General features: G+C 36.5%; 1 protein-coding gene across 1 annotated transcript in view; it reads left to right on the forward strand.

The window, feature by feature from the left end:
• Positions 1-16,478, forward strand: part of LOC121374551 (QRFP-like peptide receptor) — a 62,435-nt gene extending 45,957 nt beyond the window's left edge. Inside the window, exons 7-9 of the mRNA XM_041501657.1 lie at positions 10,883-11,085; positions 15,371-15,503; positions 15,993-16,478. Coding sequence (XP_041357591.1) covers positions 10,883-11,085; positions 15,371-15,503; positions 15,993-16,478 — 822 coding nt within the window. The remainder of the gene's footprint in view (positions 1-10,882; positions 11,086-15,370; positions 15,504-15,992) is intronic.
• Positions 16,479-18,019: the final 1,541 nt, after the last annotated feature.

The following is an 18,019-nucleotide window of genomic DNA, read 5'->3' on the forward strand; positions in this document are numbered from 1 at the left end:
ACTGTACGGTCTCTGTAAATCTCGTCAGTGATTGTGGTGATAGCTCTGTAAATATTCCCATAGCCTGTTTTGACTGGAGATATACCTCGCGTGCAGACTAGACTATTATTTTCACGAAACAAGCACGGGTATGGTAATTAACGGCGATCATTAAGGAGAAACCTAATTATATCGGTCATTACCCAAACTCATTAACGTGAGATTGGATAAAATGAATAGTCTAGGGAGTCGACCTCCCATTAAGAGTACCGATAATATGAAAATAAAATTAATTCTGCTCAACAGAATACTCTATTTGTTAGTTGAAAACAGTTTTATTGTTTCAGCGCCAAGGTCAACGTCTTTATTATTTCAGGAATTTTTATTATTATTATTTTTTATTATTATTATTGTCTGAGGATTTCTTCCTGCAATTGGGAAAGCATTTAATCTGATCAGAACGACAAAACAGTAATACATGATCTGGACTCCGTTCCACGAAGCGATCTTGGCGCTAAGGTCACCTTAAGTGCATCAGGTAGTTATGCAGTTACGGTGATATTTGTTTTTATTATAAACACAGAGTTTATTTTTGCCAAAAAATGTACATTTTGTAGACATACATACATATTTATATATAAAATAATATAATGTGCACTCTGCGGGGAATGGTATGTAGCATCGGGTTACAATCGATAAAATTCTATAGTAAATGGGTAATGTATGCATAGCAATAATATACAATATAATAACATATGTCATGTATCAATGTCGTCTGTTCTATGCGTGGTAGCAGTTTTCAAATACTTACACAATTTAATTAGCTGTTTTGAATTATCGCTGGACAGTAGTTGCGTTAATTTAAATGTTGATGGTTTATTGTAATAAAAAGGTTTAATATATTTATCTCTTATGTTACTGAAGAATGAATGAATGAATGAATGAATGAATGTTTAACGACACCCCAGCACGAAAAATACATCGGCTATTGGGTGTCAAACTATGGTAATGCACATAAATAAAGTGATGATCAACATCAATATAAAAATTCAAGGTTTAAACAAAAACAGTGTAAAGAACTGTGCCAAAAATACAAATACAAATATCACAGAATTTTACGGACACCGAATTTTACTCTAAACTTCAATTTGTGCTGTATTGGCCATTCTCAAAGAGAATGTTACACCCCTGCACCACGGTGAGGTTACAGCACACGCAGGGGATACTGAAGAAAGGACACACTAGAACAAAGTGATATTCGTCTTCTACTACATTCATATTGCACAGACGACAAATTCTATTATTCCTGTCAATATTGTGGTATCTGCCCTTTTCTATAAAGAGATTATGGGAAGATAATCTATATTTACTCAAAATATGTTTGTATTTCAAGGCAATAGGTTTCTGAAGATAAGGTTGTAAGTAATAATTATTAACGAATTTGTATAACAGACATTTTGGAGAATTGTTGAATACAGCATACATAGATTGGATAAATTGATCAGTCATTCTCTGTTTGAATAGTGATATAAATGTATTGCGATTTTCTACATTTTGATTATACCAATGTGACCAAAACCATTAGTGAAAAGCAGGTCTCTTTTTTTACTAAGATCGTTTCGTGGAACGGGGCCCAGGGCCGTATCTCCGCACACTGCAGAGTCGAATGGGCATTTGGTCAAATAGATGATTCCACGAATCTCTATCTAGTGCCTCATCTACAGGAGGACAGCCACTCCCGAGAAAATCCTTTACTGGAGATTTCATCCCTCTTGCACCGTCACAAAAAGGCCTGTTACTTCCATACTAAATTAAAATTAGCATCGAACAGAGCCCAATACGTACAGCTGTGATGCACTCATGAATCACTGTCATAACAGTGATGATAGCAGGTGTTCGCGAAAGTTCAGGGGACAATATTTCGAAATTTGAGGCAACCGGAAGTCGGTTCACGTGGTTTTTACCTAGGTAACCAATTGTTCGGTTACGTGAATTATATTTGCGTAACCTGTGGATTACCTGATTGGTTACCTCAAAGTTACGTTGAAATTATATTTTAATACATAATTTTAACTCAAACATAAAGTTAAAACAAAATACAAAAGAAAACGTTTTATAAAACAGTTTCTTTAACGCTTGCAAATCGAAAGAAGTGACTTGTAGATGTTTCTTTTGTTTTCGTACGATCGTAGCGTTGTAGATTTATTATTATTATTATTATTATTATTATTATTATTCACCATTTGCCATCGGGATCGCAAAAAGTAATTTTTAATTGCCCAAATCTAAAAACCACTGTCCTCGGACATCGGGCCACCGTATTCTATAACCTCTGTGCAGCTTGCGGAAGTTAACGCTATTGTAAAATGACTAAATATCAGCCCAGTACTGAAACAAAATAAATACATTTGGAGGAAAAATGCCCATTCCTTGGTGTATAATTAGACTAATAATTTTCTTTTATAAATAACAAATAAAGGCTACCATTTGTCACTGATATGTAAAATTTAGTATACAGCAGACTGAAAAAAAAAAAACACCCACCAAAAACCCAAGCAACAAATGTCCAGTTCCTCTGAACTATAAAACAGGCTACTCATTGGTGCATGATTAGATTAATAAACATAAATCTTATAATAACATAAAAAGAAAGACCATAATTTGACACCGATATTTTGCGGTGGTGATGCTACTTTCACTTTATCGCTGGTACTTCTATACTACAGTGTTTGTTATTTAAAGGGACATTCCTGAGTTTGCTACAATTTTTAAGATGTTATCGACTAACAGAGACTCTTTGACGTCTGTAATTACATATCAAATATATATTTTTTTTTCTGTATAAAATATTACTGGCTGTATATTAAACGTGTTTTTGATCGTTCTAATATTTGTACTAGGTTAAACTTCATTTTATTTCCTAAAAAATATTGTTTCGTACGTACGAAATTATTAGAAGACAAAATCCAGTTTGGGCTTCTTACAAATATTAAGACGACCAGAAACACATTGAATATACAGACACTAATATTCTAAACAAGAAAATATATTTAATATGTAAGTTTAATCGAAGAAATATTTTATTAGTCGGAAACATCTTACAACGCAGCAAACTCAGGAATGTCCCTTTAAAGCTCATTATGCGATGTTAGTATTTTTCAGCTTTTGTGACATTTTTGCATTTTTGTTTACGTTAAAACCGTTTTCAACCTTTCTAAAATTATAGGCAATCCAATATTATGTCTACATATATTCCTTTAGAGATAGAATAGCAGCAGATAATTTAGGCGCCTTAGCGATCCGTGCATATTTCTTTACAACTTTTGGCTCGACTCTATACTGAGTCTTCGGTCACAAGTTACAACCGTTGCAATATACCGTTGGCTACTGGTTTGCTGCACATCAAGTATCTAAAAATCAGTCTAAAACATTTGTCGGAATACTAGTAGTATGTCTGCATGAATAAACTTACTGTAATCGTGAAGTCTGCAAGTTTTAATTTCTGAACGTCTACAGGTCACGACGTAACCGATTTGCGGTTCGCGTAAATTTAATTTTGCGTAACCGACACGCGAACAAAACGGCGGTTCGCGTGAAATATTGTGCCCTGAAGTTGAGTATATCCTGCCCCACTGATGACTACCGTCATGAGTACTGCCACCACAGCTGTCAAGTCTGTCACTTCGTCTAAAACGATGAAAAACTAATAAGTGTGCAAGAGTAATTTCAGTTCAGATAATACAGACTATTTAGCCGGATTACGCAATGTAAGTGCATGTGTGTGTGTGTGTGTGTGTGTGTGTAGTTATACACGTTAGACAAACCAAGAAAGCATTTGTAAATTCGGGATTTAGTTCAGTCGAGAGAGCGATCGCCTGAAATGCTTGGGTAAACAAATCGAACTACGTCAGTAGACTCATTCTGTGATTGGGCTCCCCCCCCCCCCCCCCGTCCAGTCCAGGTCCAGGCCATCAAATGTCCGTGGTATGTGCTGTCCCTTGCTACTAATGACAAAATGTAGCAAGTTTCCTCTAAAGTCTGCATCTCAGAAATATCGAATATTTGATATCCAATATGATTAATAAATCAATGTAGTCTGGTCGTTGTTAAACAAAGAAAAACTTTCAAACTTTTTTTTCTTGTTAAATTTGGTCTGTGATCTGTTTACTTCACTGACTTTTCTTGTTAAATTTGGTCTATGATCTGTTTACTTCACTAACTTTTCTTGTTAAATTTGGTCTATGATCTGTTTACTTCACTAACATTTCTTGTTAAATTTGGTCTATGATCTGTTTACTTCACTAACTTTTCTTTGTTAAATTTGGTCTATGATCTGTTTACTTCACTAACATGAAAATAAGTAAAACATTCATTTAAAGTTCGTTTGATTACATAAAAGGGACATTCCTGAGTTTGCTGAACTTTTAAAGATGTTATCGACTAACAAGAGACTTTTTTACGATCGTAATTACATATCAAATATAGTTTACTGCATAAAATGTTAGTGGCTGTATATTAAACGTGTTTCTGATCGTTCTAATATGTGTACTAGGTTAAATTTCATTTTATTTCCTAAAATATTTTTTTTTTAGTACGTACGAAATTATTTGAAGACAAAATCCAGTTTGGGCTTCTTACAAATATTAAGACGACCAGAAACACATTGAATATACGGACACTGATATTCTAAACAAGAAAATATATTGAATATGTAAGTTTAATCGTAGAAATATTTTATTAGTCGGAAACATCTTACAATGCAGCAAACTCAGGAATGTCCCTTTAAGTCATTGAAGAAGTGAAAAAAATATGGTTTTGGGTTTGATTAACGTTTTTTGTTTTGTTTTGTTTTTCTTTGTTCCAAATATGAATATTGCAAAACAAACAATTGCACCAAAACCAAATCGTATAAGATACTTTTTAAACGTTTACCAGTTACTGTATTAAAAAAGAGTTATTTCAAATGATTATTTAATATTTTATAATAAAACAAAAACTGTATAATATTTAATTTTAAATATTACGTCTTAGCATGACAGATTGGAGAGATATAATCTATTTTCTGTTGTTCATTTCTGAAAACAGCTGTAGAAAAAATACCTAGTGAAACTATTTAAAAAGGTAAAAATGAAATTTCACCATACAGGTTACTCGAAATATATATATATATATATATATATATATATATATATATATATATATATCAAGACTGAATCCTGATGAATCCACGTTGATCAGTATATACAAACGTGTTCTAAATTGAAAATTTTCTCCATTTATTAAAGGAACAGTCCTGAGTTTACAACCATTGTAAAATGTTTCCGACCAATAGAGCCTTTTCGATGATGTAACATACAAATTAAATACATTTTCTTATTTAAAATACCAGTGTCTGTATTTACAAGGTGGTTGTTGTTGTCCTAATGCTTGTAGTAGCCCAAACTGGATTTTACCTCTCGTACGAAAAAATATATATCACGAATTAAAGTGTAAACTGAGTGCTACAAACATTAGTATACCACCGCAAACACATTCGATATACAGACACTGGTATTCTAAACAAGAAAATGTATTTAGTATGAAATAGTAGTCGCCAACAAGGCTCTGTTATCGCAAAAATCTTACAATGGTTACAAACTCAGGACAGTCCATACGAAAGTGTGTCTTTTTATCAATTGCCAATAGAGATGTTATATTTTGTTGGGTACCCAGCCATGTTGGCATTAAGGGTAACGAAAAGGCAGATGTTGCTGCCAAGTCTGCTTTGAACTTGCCCCGTGTCCATGTTGGTGTCCCCTACAGTGATTTTAAATTTCATGTTAACCAATATATCTTTTCGACTTGGCAAGATGATTGGGACGGTGCGGTTGCGAATAAGCTTCATTCTGTCAAAGCAGTCCTGGGAGAGTGGCAGTCATCCTACAGGCGATGCAGGAAGGATGAAGTAGTCTTATGCCGTGCCTCATCGGCCATACATATTTGACGCATTCATTTATTTTAAAGAAGAACCCTCCTCCTCAGTGTGAACACTGTCAGTGTACACTGACTGTGCGCCACATTTTGGTAGAGTGTGATCATCTCAAGCCTACGAGAAATGATATATTTGGCAACAGAAATGTGTTGGAATCGTTTAAATTCCATCCAATGTTAATTGTAAAGTTTTAAAAAAAACTTTGACTTCTATACAAAGTTTTAACATATACTTAACTTGATTTTATATATTGTATTATACTCCCCCCCCCCCCCCCCCCCCCAGCTCCTTACACTGTGGTTTTTACATAAATAATATTTCCATATACTTACCATTTGTGACACCCAATAGCCGATATGTATTTTTGTGCTGGGGTGTCGTTAAACAAACATTCATTCATTCATTCATTCATTCATTCAGGACAGTCCCTTTTCAGAAGCAGAATAAATAGTGTTTTCTATTATTACATTAGCCTATTAATTGTCTCAAGTTAAAATTCAGCAATTGTATAATAGAAAACAATATTATACTCTTGCCTTTTCCTTTTCTATTTAAATTTAAAGTCGACACATTGGCGTAACTACAAATAAGTATTGTGGGGTTTGTGTGTGTGTGTGGGGGGGGGGGGGGGCAGTGATATTAGGTGCTATTTGTGGAAACGCCATCGGAACAGGGAAGTCGTGGGCCACAGCCCATACCTTTATCAACTGTGGTATGAACAATGATTAAAATGATTTATAAAATGTAACGTTTAAATGCTCTTCCGTCGGTGGGCCCATTGCGTTATTTCTAGTTCCAGCCAGTTCACCACGACTGGTATATCAAAGGCCATGGTATTTGCTATCTTGTCTGTGGGATGGTGCATATAAAGGGTCCCTTGCTACTAATGAAAAGATATAACGGGTTTTCTCTCTATGACTGTGTGGAAAATTATCATATGTTTGACATCCAATGGCGTTTACTGCCAAAATGGAAACAGTTGTCAGGAGCGCTGAATAGCGCGTATTTGCTGACCATTTCACTTCGCGTAAAACACAGTTCTAAACCGCTCAGGTGCAACTGAAATCGGATCTTTAATCTATCTTAAATGCAGCATTATTTTATATACGCTTTGGGGTTATTTTATCATAAAATCTTACCGAAATCCAGTATCATTTCCTTTCAGTATCATTTTTAACTGTACAAACACTCATTTGTGCTTTGTTTCACTTCCTCTGTCAAGAGACGTGACTTTGAAAAAAATACTTATTAACACCGGAAACCACGTGGGCAGAACCGGATTGTCTCAGCGAAGCATGGACACCCTCGGAAACTAGAATATGAAGTAATGGGGAAATGTGACATTGTTCAAGATGTACCTTGTAAATAATATAGTCGACATATTCCTGCGAGGAATACTTTCACGAACTACCTCAATCCATCATGGTTGCAAATGTCAGCTTGTTATACAAGGTCTCTTGTCTTGAGAAGATGGAAGGTGTTTTTTTTTTACTCTTGTCATGACCGTAGCAGCCACGCGAGAATTCACTCTATTTGTTGCAGTAAAAGATGCCAAGTTCGTTTTGGGCATTGTTTTCAATCCGGAGTACGTTCTCAGTGCAGAAGTGTAAGGTCGTCTACTCATTAACGAAAGTGTCAGTTTTTTAACCGTAGTTTAATTAAATATGCAATTGTTTATTTATTTATTTATTTATTTATTACTGTCACAGTAACATCTCTCTTTCACTACAAACCATTATCCTCTGTCTTGGATAAACAACATAAACAGCATGATTGGATATAAAGAGAACGAAAGAAAATATTTGTTGTTCTCTAGTGGAAATAGTATATTCTAGCATTTCACCAGCATTTTGTTTTAAACCATCAATCTTTTTATAATAAGAAATATAATATCAAAGCATATAATATATACAGGATACGTATCCCAGTAGCAGCAATGATGGTTTATATATATTTTTATAGGTGTATGTGTGTGTATATATATATATATATATATATATATACTGAACAAAATAAGAAACTTCCGCTAACTTTGCTTGAACATAACTTGATGAAAACAAACCGGGGGAATAATTGTTATATATTCGTTTAAAGAGTGTTCCATGATGCATCGTTTGGTGCAAAAATAATGGCCATAGGTTAACAGAAACTGGGAGAAATTTTGACCAAGTGTGGTAGGGGTTAAAAAAAAAACCCACTTAATAACGGGTATGACCACCTCTTGAATTGACCACTGCAGTCCATCGCAGGCGCATAGAATTGACTAAAGTGTTGATTTCTGCCTGTGGAATATTGTTCCATTCCTGAATGAGCGCTTGACGAAGTTCGTTGACGTTAGCGGGTGGGTTGGGACGACGCCTCAACCGTCTGTCCAGACTATCCCAGACATGCTCGATGGGGTTGAGATCAGGACTTTTAGCGGGACAGTCATTAATGCAATCAATGTTATTTGTCCTAAGAAAATTTACAGTGTCTCTAGCTGTATGAGAGGTGGCATTATCATGCTGAAAAATCGAGATGTTCGCGTTGTTATTGAACAGAGGAATGACGTGATGAGTGAGAATGTCATCGCGGTAACGTTGAGCATTTAAATTGCCATCAATGACAACTAGTGGTGAACGATAACCATGGGCAATGGCTGCCCAGACCATGACACAACCGCCATCCCCGAAACGATCTCGTTCAAGAACACAACAGTCAGCATAGCGTTCATTTCTCCTACGGTAGACGCGCACCATGCCATCACCACGTTGTAAAGAAAATCTGGATTCATCCGAAAAAAGAACGGTATTTCAGCGTCGCCGTATCCAACGAGTGTGTACAGGTGTCCAATTAAGACGGTTTAGACGATGATGTTGCGTTAAAACGCATCCGACGTAAGGACGTCGTGCATGTAAACCGTTCTCCTGCAGACGAATACGAACAGTTTGCCCACTGATTCGGTTATTATGAAGCCCAGGTGTGTTAGCAGCAGTAGCAGTGGCAGTTTGGAATCGATTGCGCAAATGCGTGTTCATGATATAGCGGTCTTGACCACGCGACGACGTGGCAAGTCGTTGGTGCTTCCTGTCGTTCGAAATCTTACGCGAAGATTTCGTATCGCTCGACTAGAACTCCCAACATGCCTTGCAACGTCTTCTGTCGACATGCCAGCATCAAGCATGCCAATCGCCCGTTCGCGTAAATTATTGGGTATTCTTGGCATACTAAAAATGCTATACAATGTCAAAAACGTTAATTTTTTTTACAAATTTTGAAGCGCTTTCGTTCACTTGACAACAATGTCAGTAAGACAAGTAAAACAAATTGACCGAATACTACACGGGACATGTCGAACCATGCATGCACGTGCAAATTGAATTGCACGTTGTCGACGATTAACAGTGCAAAAATAATCGATAAAATTCATGAATCCTGATAATACAGCTCAAGGCTAATACTACCTATATAATTTCATTACACAATGAATTCTTTAACACAACAAATACTATATGTACAAATCGGAAGTTTGTGTTTTTTGTTCAGTATATATATATAGATAGATAGATAGATAGATAGGTGTGTGTGTGTGTGTGTGTGTGTGTGTGTGTGTGTGTGTGTGTATAAATAGAGGTTATTACCAGAGTGTTTTTCGGTATGTCAGTATCATATATTAGGAATAAAAATTGTATTATGCGAGCATAATACATTATTTTTATTCCTAATATATGATATTGACGATACCGAAATACACGAGGGTAATAATCTCTTTATCATATAAGCTCAAGCTCAATACAACGTGTTTTTGTAAACTGTACAGCAATTTTAATTCCAGTCCGCCATTACTAGATATTCAAATGACATAAGAATATGTGGCGCGCTGTATTTTTGAATGGAAATGACGTCAAACTCGAATGACGTAATTTTGGATGTCTCCTTACATCAAAATAAAGTTATGCCTAACGTTTTTTGTTTTCTGAACGCTGGACAGCTTTCAGTGTCAGATTGCCATTGAAATGTTTTTATTTGATGACTATGAATGCATACGTCAATCATGGAGTGTCACCCAAGTACGTTTGCTTAAATGTCAATAAACCAGTGCCGAGACCTCGACTAATTTGCATCTAATTTGCAAAGTTATCAAATTCTTAAAGTATGTGATCTGAAAAATATCACATACTTTGATTGCACTGAAAATGTAAGATATTATATGAAATATGTTTCTGAAGTATATTTTTAACATTGTACTCCAAGTGAAAACTGACCTAGATGGCGTAGACTATATTATACACTTTTAGCGGCGTTTGTAGTCGGTCAGTGCCGATTCCTATATTATATTATTTAATTCCTCCTATAGACACCTGACAGTGATTCACAGGAGCGGTCAGCATCTTGCCAAAACATCCTTTAGACTTTGCCTTGTGCCGAGATACAATTTTGAATACATTAATAGTTTTGTCGTTCAGATTTGGTAAATGTCGATACCAAACAATGATTCACAAAAGTCAGAATCTTGCCAAAACATCATTTAGACTTTTCTTTGTGCAGAGATACAATTTTGAATGCATTAATGAGTTTTTTCGTTAAGATTTGGTAAATGTCGATACCAAACAGTGATTCACAAAAGTTACAATCTTGCCAAAACATCATTTAGACTTTGCCTTGTGCAGAGTTACAATTTTGAATGCATTAATGGTTTTGTCTTTTAGGATTTGTAAATGTCGACACCTGACAATGATTTACAAAAGTCAGAATCTTGCCAAAACATCCTTTAGACTTTGCCTTATATAGAGATACAATTTTAAATGCATTAATGGTTTTCTCATTTAGAATTGGTAAATGTCGATGCCAAACACTTTATCTAAATGATCTCTCTCTCTCTCTCTCTCTCTCTCCTCTCTCTCTCTCTCTCTCTCTCTCTCTTCATGTTATGCCCCTGTTGTTACTTCACAGACTCACCTTCCCGTGGGTGAACGAGTAAAAGCCTTCTGGTGCCTTGAACGCTGGGATCGAGTCATCTACCACCAGCTGTACCAGCTGTACATGTTCATCATCATCCTCATCATGCCCATATCGCTGATGACCTTCGCCTACTCGAGTATATGCAGAAAGCTTTGGAAAGTCAGCTACCACAGGGCCACGATACGTGCTAACAGGTGAGTCGGAAAATTCATCAGGATCAGGTAGTCAACTGGTTAAACGTGCTTACGTCCAAGTAACGTTCAATCACGCTCGTTCTGGGTACAAACACTTTGATTTAGCCAGAGTTTGTACCCAAAATGAGAAGTTAGAATGAGTGGTGGCTGTTTATGGTTGGCTATCGACAATTTTGAATAACACTTAGTGAAAAAAAGTCTGAATGAAACGTTATCTGGCAAAGAAAACATATATTGAATGTTCGGCCAAAAATGTATATAATTTGGAGCAATTTTGAAGGACAATCCAAAAATATAATTTATCAGGATCCATACATAACTGCTAGTTTTAGATAGGCCTATAACATCACACAAAAAGTAATACTAATGTTGGAAAGCTTCAGCGCATGCTTCAAGCACATTATTTAGTACTTACATGTTCAGAAGGTCAAGCGCTTGCGAATATTTAGACTGGTCATCTTCTATCATATCACATCCCTTTAATATTAGGCGCAAAAACCAGTCTAGTGAGCGACTGTAATCGCAGACCGTCTTGAACATGCCTCTGGTAAACATCACTACTAGTTCGAATGAAATAATTGTCACATATCCTGTCCTGTTACATATTTAAAGAAATTTCAGACGTGGCTCTATCTTAACGCGCTGTTTAAACTTTAAAATGAGGTACATTCGAACTTTTACCCAGTAAGATGCTATTTGTTATACTGCTACCTATAGAACTTTCTGCCTTAGAGGCTTAGACTCTGAAACCAGCGTCCATGGCCGTTGCTGTTTTCGTATCCCAGAACTGAGTTAAACACAGGGTGGTTGCACAGGTTGGTTGCACAGGGCTCGGTCGATAGGTTTTGGGGCAATCGGATTTGTGTATGTGTGTTGGGGGGGGGGGGGTAACTCAGTCGACAGAGCGCTCATAGAATCGGATTTTCTCGATGAACCAGTTTGGTTTTTCTCTGTCCCAACCAATGTTCCACGTTTGGTACATCAAAGACCGTGGAATGTACTGCATTGTCTGTGGGAACGTGCATATAAAAGATTCTTTGCTGTTAATGGAAAATGTAATGGGTTTCCTATGAAGATTCCTATGAAGACTAAGTGTCAGAATTACTAAACGTTTGACACCCAATAGCCGATGATTAAATAATCAATAACAATATCCAATCTAATTAAAATTAGCTCCACTATTACATGTGGATCTAACAGCAGCCAGTTGGAGCTCATGTCCACCAATCAAAACCTTACTTGCAGAATCATGTCAGTGATTTGAAAATAATTTGAAAACATTCCGAATTATCCTGAGGGTATACGATATGTTTCATGTGAATTACGAATGCCTTATTTAGACCAGTAGAACTAATTTTAATCAAATTGCTAACAACACTGCGTAGTCTCCAATGTCCAGGTAACATTTCGTCTGTAAATAATAATTTAAATATTGACCAATCACACTTCGCCTTTTATAACGTTATTTGGGAGCATACAAATTCTAAAAATATCGGGCGAGTCTATTTTAGTGGCCGCAGTACAGCGAACCATACAAATACGTACGGGATGGTTTATCAGTCTTCAATTTTACATTAAAAATTATTTATTTATTTATATATATATAAAAAAACTAACTAAATCAGTCTTCAGTTTTACATTACAAATTGTTTATTTTATAAAATAAAACATGTTTTAAGGCATTCGTAATTCACACGAAACATGCCGTATACCCTCAGGATAATTCGGAATGTTTTCAAATTATTTTTAAATCACTGGCATGATTCTGCAAGTAAGGTTTTGATTGATGGACATGAGCTCCAACTGGCTGCTGTTAGATCCACATGTAATAGTGGAGATAATTTTAATTAGATTGAACAATATCAAGACACAAAGCTGTCTACCTTTGCTAGTTTTAGACCGTATTAAAAATTAAACGGTGAATTTGACCAATACGTTCTTTTAGCGAATAGGCAAATATGTTGCTTACAGACGAACAATAGGACAGATAAATCGACATGGAACAGCCAGCTATATGTATACATTAGTATGCTTTTGAATGAATGAATGAATGAATGTTTAACGACACCCCAGCACGAAAAATACATCGGCTATTGGGTGTCAAACTATGGTAATGCAAACAAATAAAGTGATGATCAACATCAATATAAAAATTCAAGATTTAAATAAAAACACAGTGTAAAGAACTGTGCAAAAACACAATTATCACAGATAGAAACTGACTTTTACTCAAAATTTCAATTTGTGCTGTATTGGCCATTCTCAAAGAGAATGTTACACCCCTGCACCACGGTGAGGTTACAGCACACGCAGGGGGAGTAGGCTTTTGAAGTTCAAATGAAATTTTAATTAAAAGGCCAAAAACGAGCCATAATAATATCTTAATATTAATTAAATTTTTAAATGAAAATGTTATTATAAAAGGATAAGCAATAAACTACGACGACATATAGAATACCAGGTTAATACGTCTTGATATCGTGGCTGTTTGGCTGTAGCTCGCCTGTTATCGAACCGACTAACGGAGGTGTTATCAGGCAAGTGACATGATAATTGTTTCGTTTTGTTTAACGACACGATTTTTTCTAATGCAGCAAAGGATCATAGTGACATAAAGCCACTTCAAATTATCAAGTAAGGATTATCGGGTCACAGAAGGCATGAAAGAAAGGAAGGAAATGTTTTGTTTAAAGGCACATTCAACACATTTTATTTACGGTTGTGTGGCGTCGGACATATGGTTAAGGACCACACAGATATTGAGAGAAAAAATCCGCTGTTGCCACTTCATGGGCTACTCTTTTCGATTAGCAGCAAGGGATCTTTTATATGCACCATCCCACAAACAGAACAGTACATACCACGGCCTTCGTTACTCCAGTTGTGGAGCATTGGCTGGAACGAGAAATAGCCCAATGGCAGAAGGTATGGTTGCACGGTAAACATGAATAACAGATCATAACGCACTATTAAATTTCTTCAACATGAAAGACTAAAATGCATTTACCTAATTGAACCTGATAAAGGGAAAGCTGTGAAATAAATGAACAAATAATTGTTCAGTTAAAACTTTATTAGAGATGACTTTTTAAAAGCAATCATTTCTTTGTGCAAACGAACACAATTTAGTATTAACCTTTCGCATCCGTGTTATAAATTTAAAAGTACAAAACTACTTTAAATAGCTTGACACAGTGACCGAAATTGTTGTGGGAATTAGGAAATGGTATTAAGTAAAAATGAAAAAAGTTAGGAATCCTAGAAATTCTTCACATCCGTGCGTTATATTGATGAAACCCGTGGACTGAGCGAGCTAGAAGTAACCATCTTTAAGACTTAATAACACTTTGTACCGGAATACCACTGACTGTCTTTAATTATCTCAGAGAAAACCTTGAACATTTATCCGCTTTGAAGCGTTCTAAAGCCAGCAGGGCAATCGTAGAGTAATGAAATGCAGGCACAATATAGAAACCATGAAATGATTCTGGCAGTCACAGATGTTCCGTTACAGCTCAAGAGTCCAGGTTTTTTTAATGACATATTTCAAGAGATTTTTGTGATATTGTCCAAGACAGGTCAAAGGAATGTTTTTGACAAAGTCTAACATATGTACTTGCCATCGTGAAAGAGGCCTTTATTGAAAGAGTTCAGATAATAATTCTGACACAGTCTAAGAGCTCTTTCTGACATTTTTGATGTAGTCCTAGACATTTTACTGACAGTCCAAAGATGTCTCTGACAAAAGTCCAGCAGATGTGTTGACAGTCCAAGCGACATTTCTGGCCAGGAGATATTTCTGAATCCAGATGAATGTCCCTGGTATGATATAGTTCAAGGGATGTTTCTATCTACATTTTCCCGGTCTTTTTCATGATTATTATTTTATTTACAAGCAATGTAACCAATAGTTATTTGTTGACACTAGGGATCTGCAATCCAGACACTTCTACCGACTCAAAATAGTAGTTATAGCAATAACAGTAACACTATTAATAATCACTATCATCATCATCATCATCATCATCATTATCATCACCATCATCATCATCACCATCATAATCATCATATTCACCATCACCACCATCACCATCATCATCATATTCACCACCACTATCACCACCATCACCACCACCACCACCATCATCATCATCATCATCATCATTTCTTCTGATGTGTTAACGTATGAATTATATTATCCAGTCTTATTATTTCAGTTTTACTGTTTGATTTTATCACATTGATTTTTATTATGTACTAAACTGTTATACGTTGCTCTATGCAGACCGAGACTGTCGTGTCAAGAAACGGGATTGCTGTATACCCCGACCAGATTCAGACAGGACAAAGTGTTGCCAGGGAGTCTGACCGTTAGGAGGAAGAGGGTCAGTATGGATGAAGATGCTACTCGAAAGCAGGTTAGTTCTTCTATCACAGTGACAGACATAAGTGACAAATTGGTTCCAGGGAAAACACTGCTTGACGACGTCAGCACATCGTTTATTAATATAGTTTTAAACTTGTAAACACCTCCGCTACTTTGACATGTACTGAAAACCTTTGGCTATTCATAAAAAAGACACATGTAGTAGAATATAATATACAGAATCTACCACTTTTCTTTTTGAAAAAAGGTTACTAACAATATCTTAGATATCCTGTGATGTTTCGAAATTAGTATTTTCTTAAATAGTAATTACTTGTGTGTATTTATACGGTGGCTCTCTGGCCCCAGGATCCTTATTTCTTTTCTTTTTTTGTCAGGTAATAAATTTAGCCTTTATATAAGTTGATGGGTCTTGTTTATCAATGTCACAAAAACTACATTATATCAATGTTACGTCCCCATCCATTTCTTAAACTATCTTACACCACGCCTAAATTCAGTGTGTTTGTTTTTTTTGAAGGTCATAAAGATGCTGGTGGCCGTCGTGGTGCTGTTCACTATATGCTGGGGACCAATCATGATGAACAATCTTCTCGTTGCCTTCCACGTGTTAACTGACCTGAACGAGGGTCACCTGAAGCCCATCAGACAGGCCTTCTGGCTGATGGCCTACTCCAACAGCTGCGTCAACCCGATAGTCTACGGATTCATGTCCAAGAACTTCAGGGACACCTTCCGCTACACCATCGGCATCTGCTGCCAGCGTCAGTTCGCCAGGAGGATGTCCTACTTCCAGCAGGTGCACGGGACCAGGAGTTCCATTCTTCTGCCGTCTGCTCAGTCGACGAGCGTCAGACGAGCGTCGCAGTTCAACGACTACGAGCGCTTCGTCTGCTCGCACCACGCCAAAAGTAATTCCATATCAACGGAGATGACCGTGTTGCGAAGACTGGACAAGAGTTCCCCTGAGGGAATGTGTAATGGTCATGCTCATGGATGTCCTTGAGTTAGTGACAGAGTGTAGGCCAGTGTTAGAGGTTGAGCGTGAGATGTGGTTAGTGATGGGGTTGGATCCTTTTTAATAGACAAACTGGATTATATTTTCTCGTATGACTGGGCTGCACTTATCACGATAAAAGGCGCATGTCATTAGCAGGGTGTAGGCCAGTGCTAGAGGTTGAGCGTGAGATGTGGTTGGTGATGGGGTTTGATCCTTTTTAATAGACAAACTGGGTTATATTTTCTCGTATAACTGGGCTGCACTTATCACGATAAAAGGCGCATGTCAGTAGCAGGGTGTAGGCCAGTGCTAGAGGTTGAGCGTGAGATGTGGTGAGTGATGGGGTTTGATCCTTTTTAATAGACAAACTGGGTTATATTTTCTCGTATAACTGGGCTGCACTTATCACGGTAAAAGGCGTACGTCCAGAGGGAGGGAGCATCGGTGATCAAATCCTCCCAGCTTCAGGAAAATGTTTGTTTTTAATTTATATATTTTCTGGGGGAGCAAGAACCGAACCCCCCCCCCCCCCCCCCCCCCCCCCCCCCCCCCCCATTTACTTCGCTTGCCTAAATCTGGACTTGCCATGCACAGTTTGTTGCACAGGCATCTGTGTGAGTGGATGGCGTGCTGGGTTAAGATTGGTGAAGAGTGTGCATATCTGAAATGCTGAAGACCACATATCTGAAGACTCCTTTTTGTTATATATATTGGGTTATTCCCCTTTACAACGACTTTTGTATGTGATTCATAGCGGCCATAAAATGTGTTACGGTAATACACAACAAAACGGTCCAAACAAATAGTAACACTGTGCAGTGCAGTGGCCAGTATATTATGTTGAATGTGTCAAAGTTAACATTAACAATTTAAAACTAAACTCTTGCAAACAATAACAATGGTCTGCTCTATGTTGTTAGTAAACATATTCAGCGTTCGACAAATGTTTGAGAAATCACCAGTCCTGATAGAAGCTTTGACTAGTACCCTATGTATTATAGTAATACAGCTGATAACTACCACTAGCTCAGACCATAAATTTACCAGCCGGGACCGAGGGCAAATGGATTTGTCGAACCCTGATATTAAATTCGTTTTTCGTTAAAACTACTAAATATTTGACAAATTGACACTGGCTGAGCAAATTCTCCATAAATGAAACTTTATTACATTTGTATTTTTAAATATAAATCATCATACAGCAAAGTGTGTTTTGTTATTATGAATAATAGTTGTTTTTTGCTTCTTCTTTTTTTGTCAGTAAATAAAATAAAATAAAATAAATAAATAACGGACATAAAGCGAAACTAAATATTCACTAGCTAATATTCACTAGCTAATATTTAGAAAAAAATAAATCCTCTGCAATGCTGCAGTCACCAGACCATTATTGTCCTTAACGCTGCAATTTCGAGTATACATACATGTAAATAGTTTTGTTTATTATGTAAGCATTTAGGTAACATAAATATTTGTTATGCTCATTCAACAGCGAGGTGCTGTACCACGTTTTTGTGTTACCAGGTATTAAAAATCTGGTGACAAAC

This window comes from Gigantopelta aegis, chromosome 6 (assembly GCF_016097555.1).
Source record: "Gigantopelta aegis isolate Gae_Host chromosome 6, Gae_host_genome, whole genome shotgun sequence".
Lineage (NCBI taxonomy): Eukaryota > Metazoa > Mollusca > Gastropoda > Neomphalida > Peltospiridae > Gigantopelta > Gigantopelta aegis.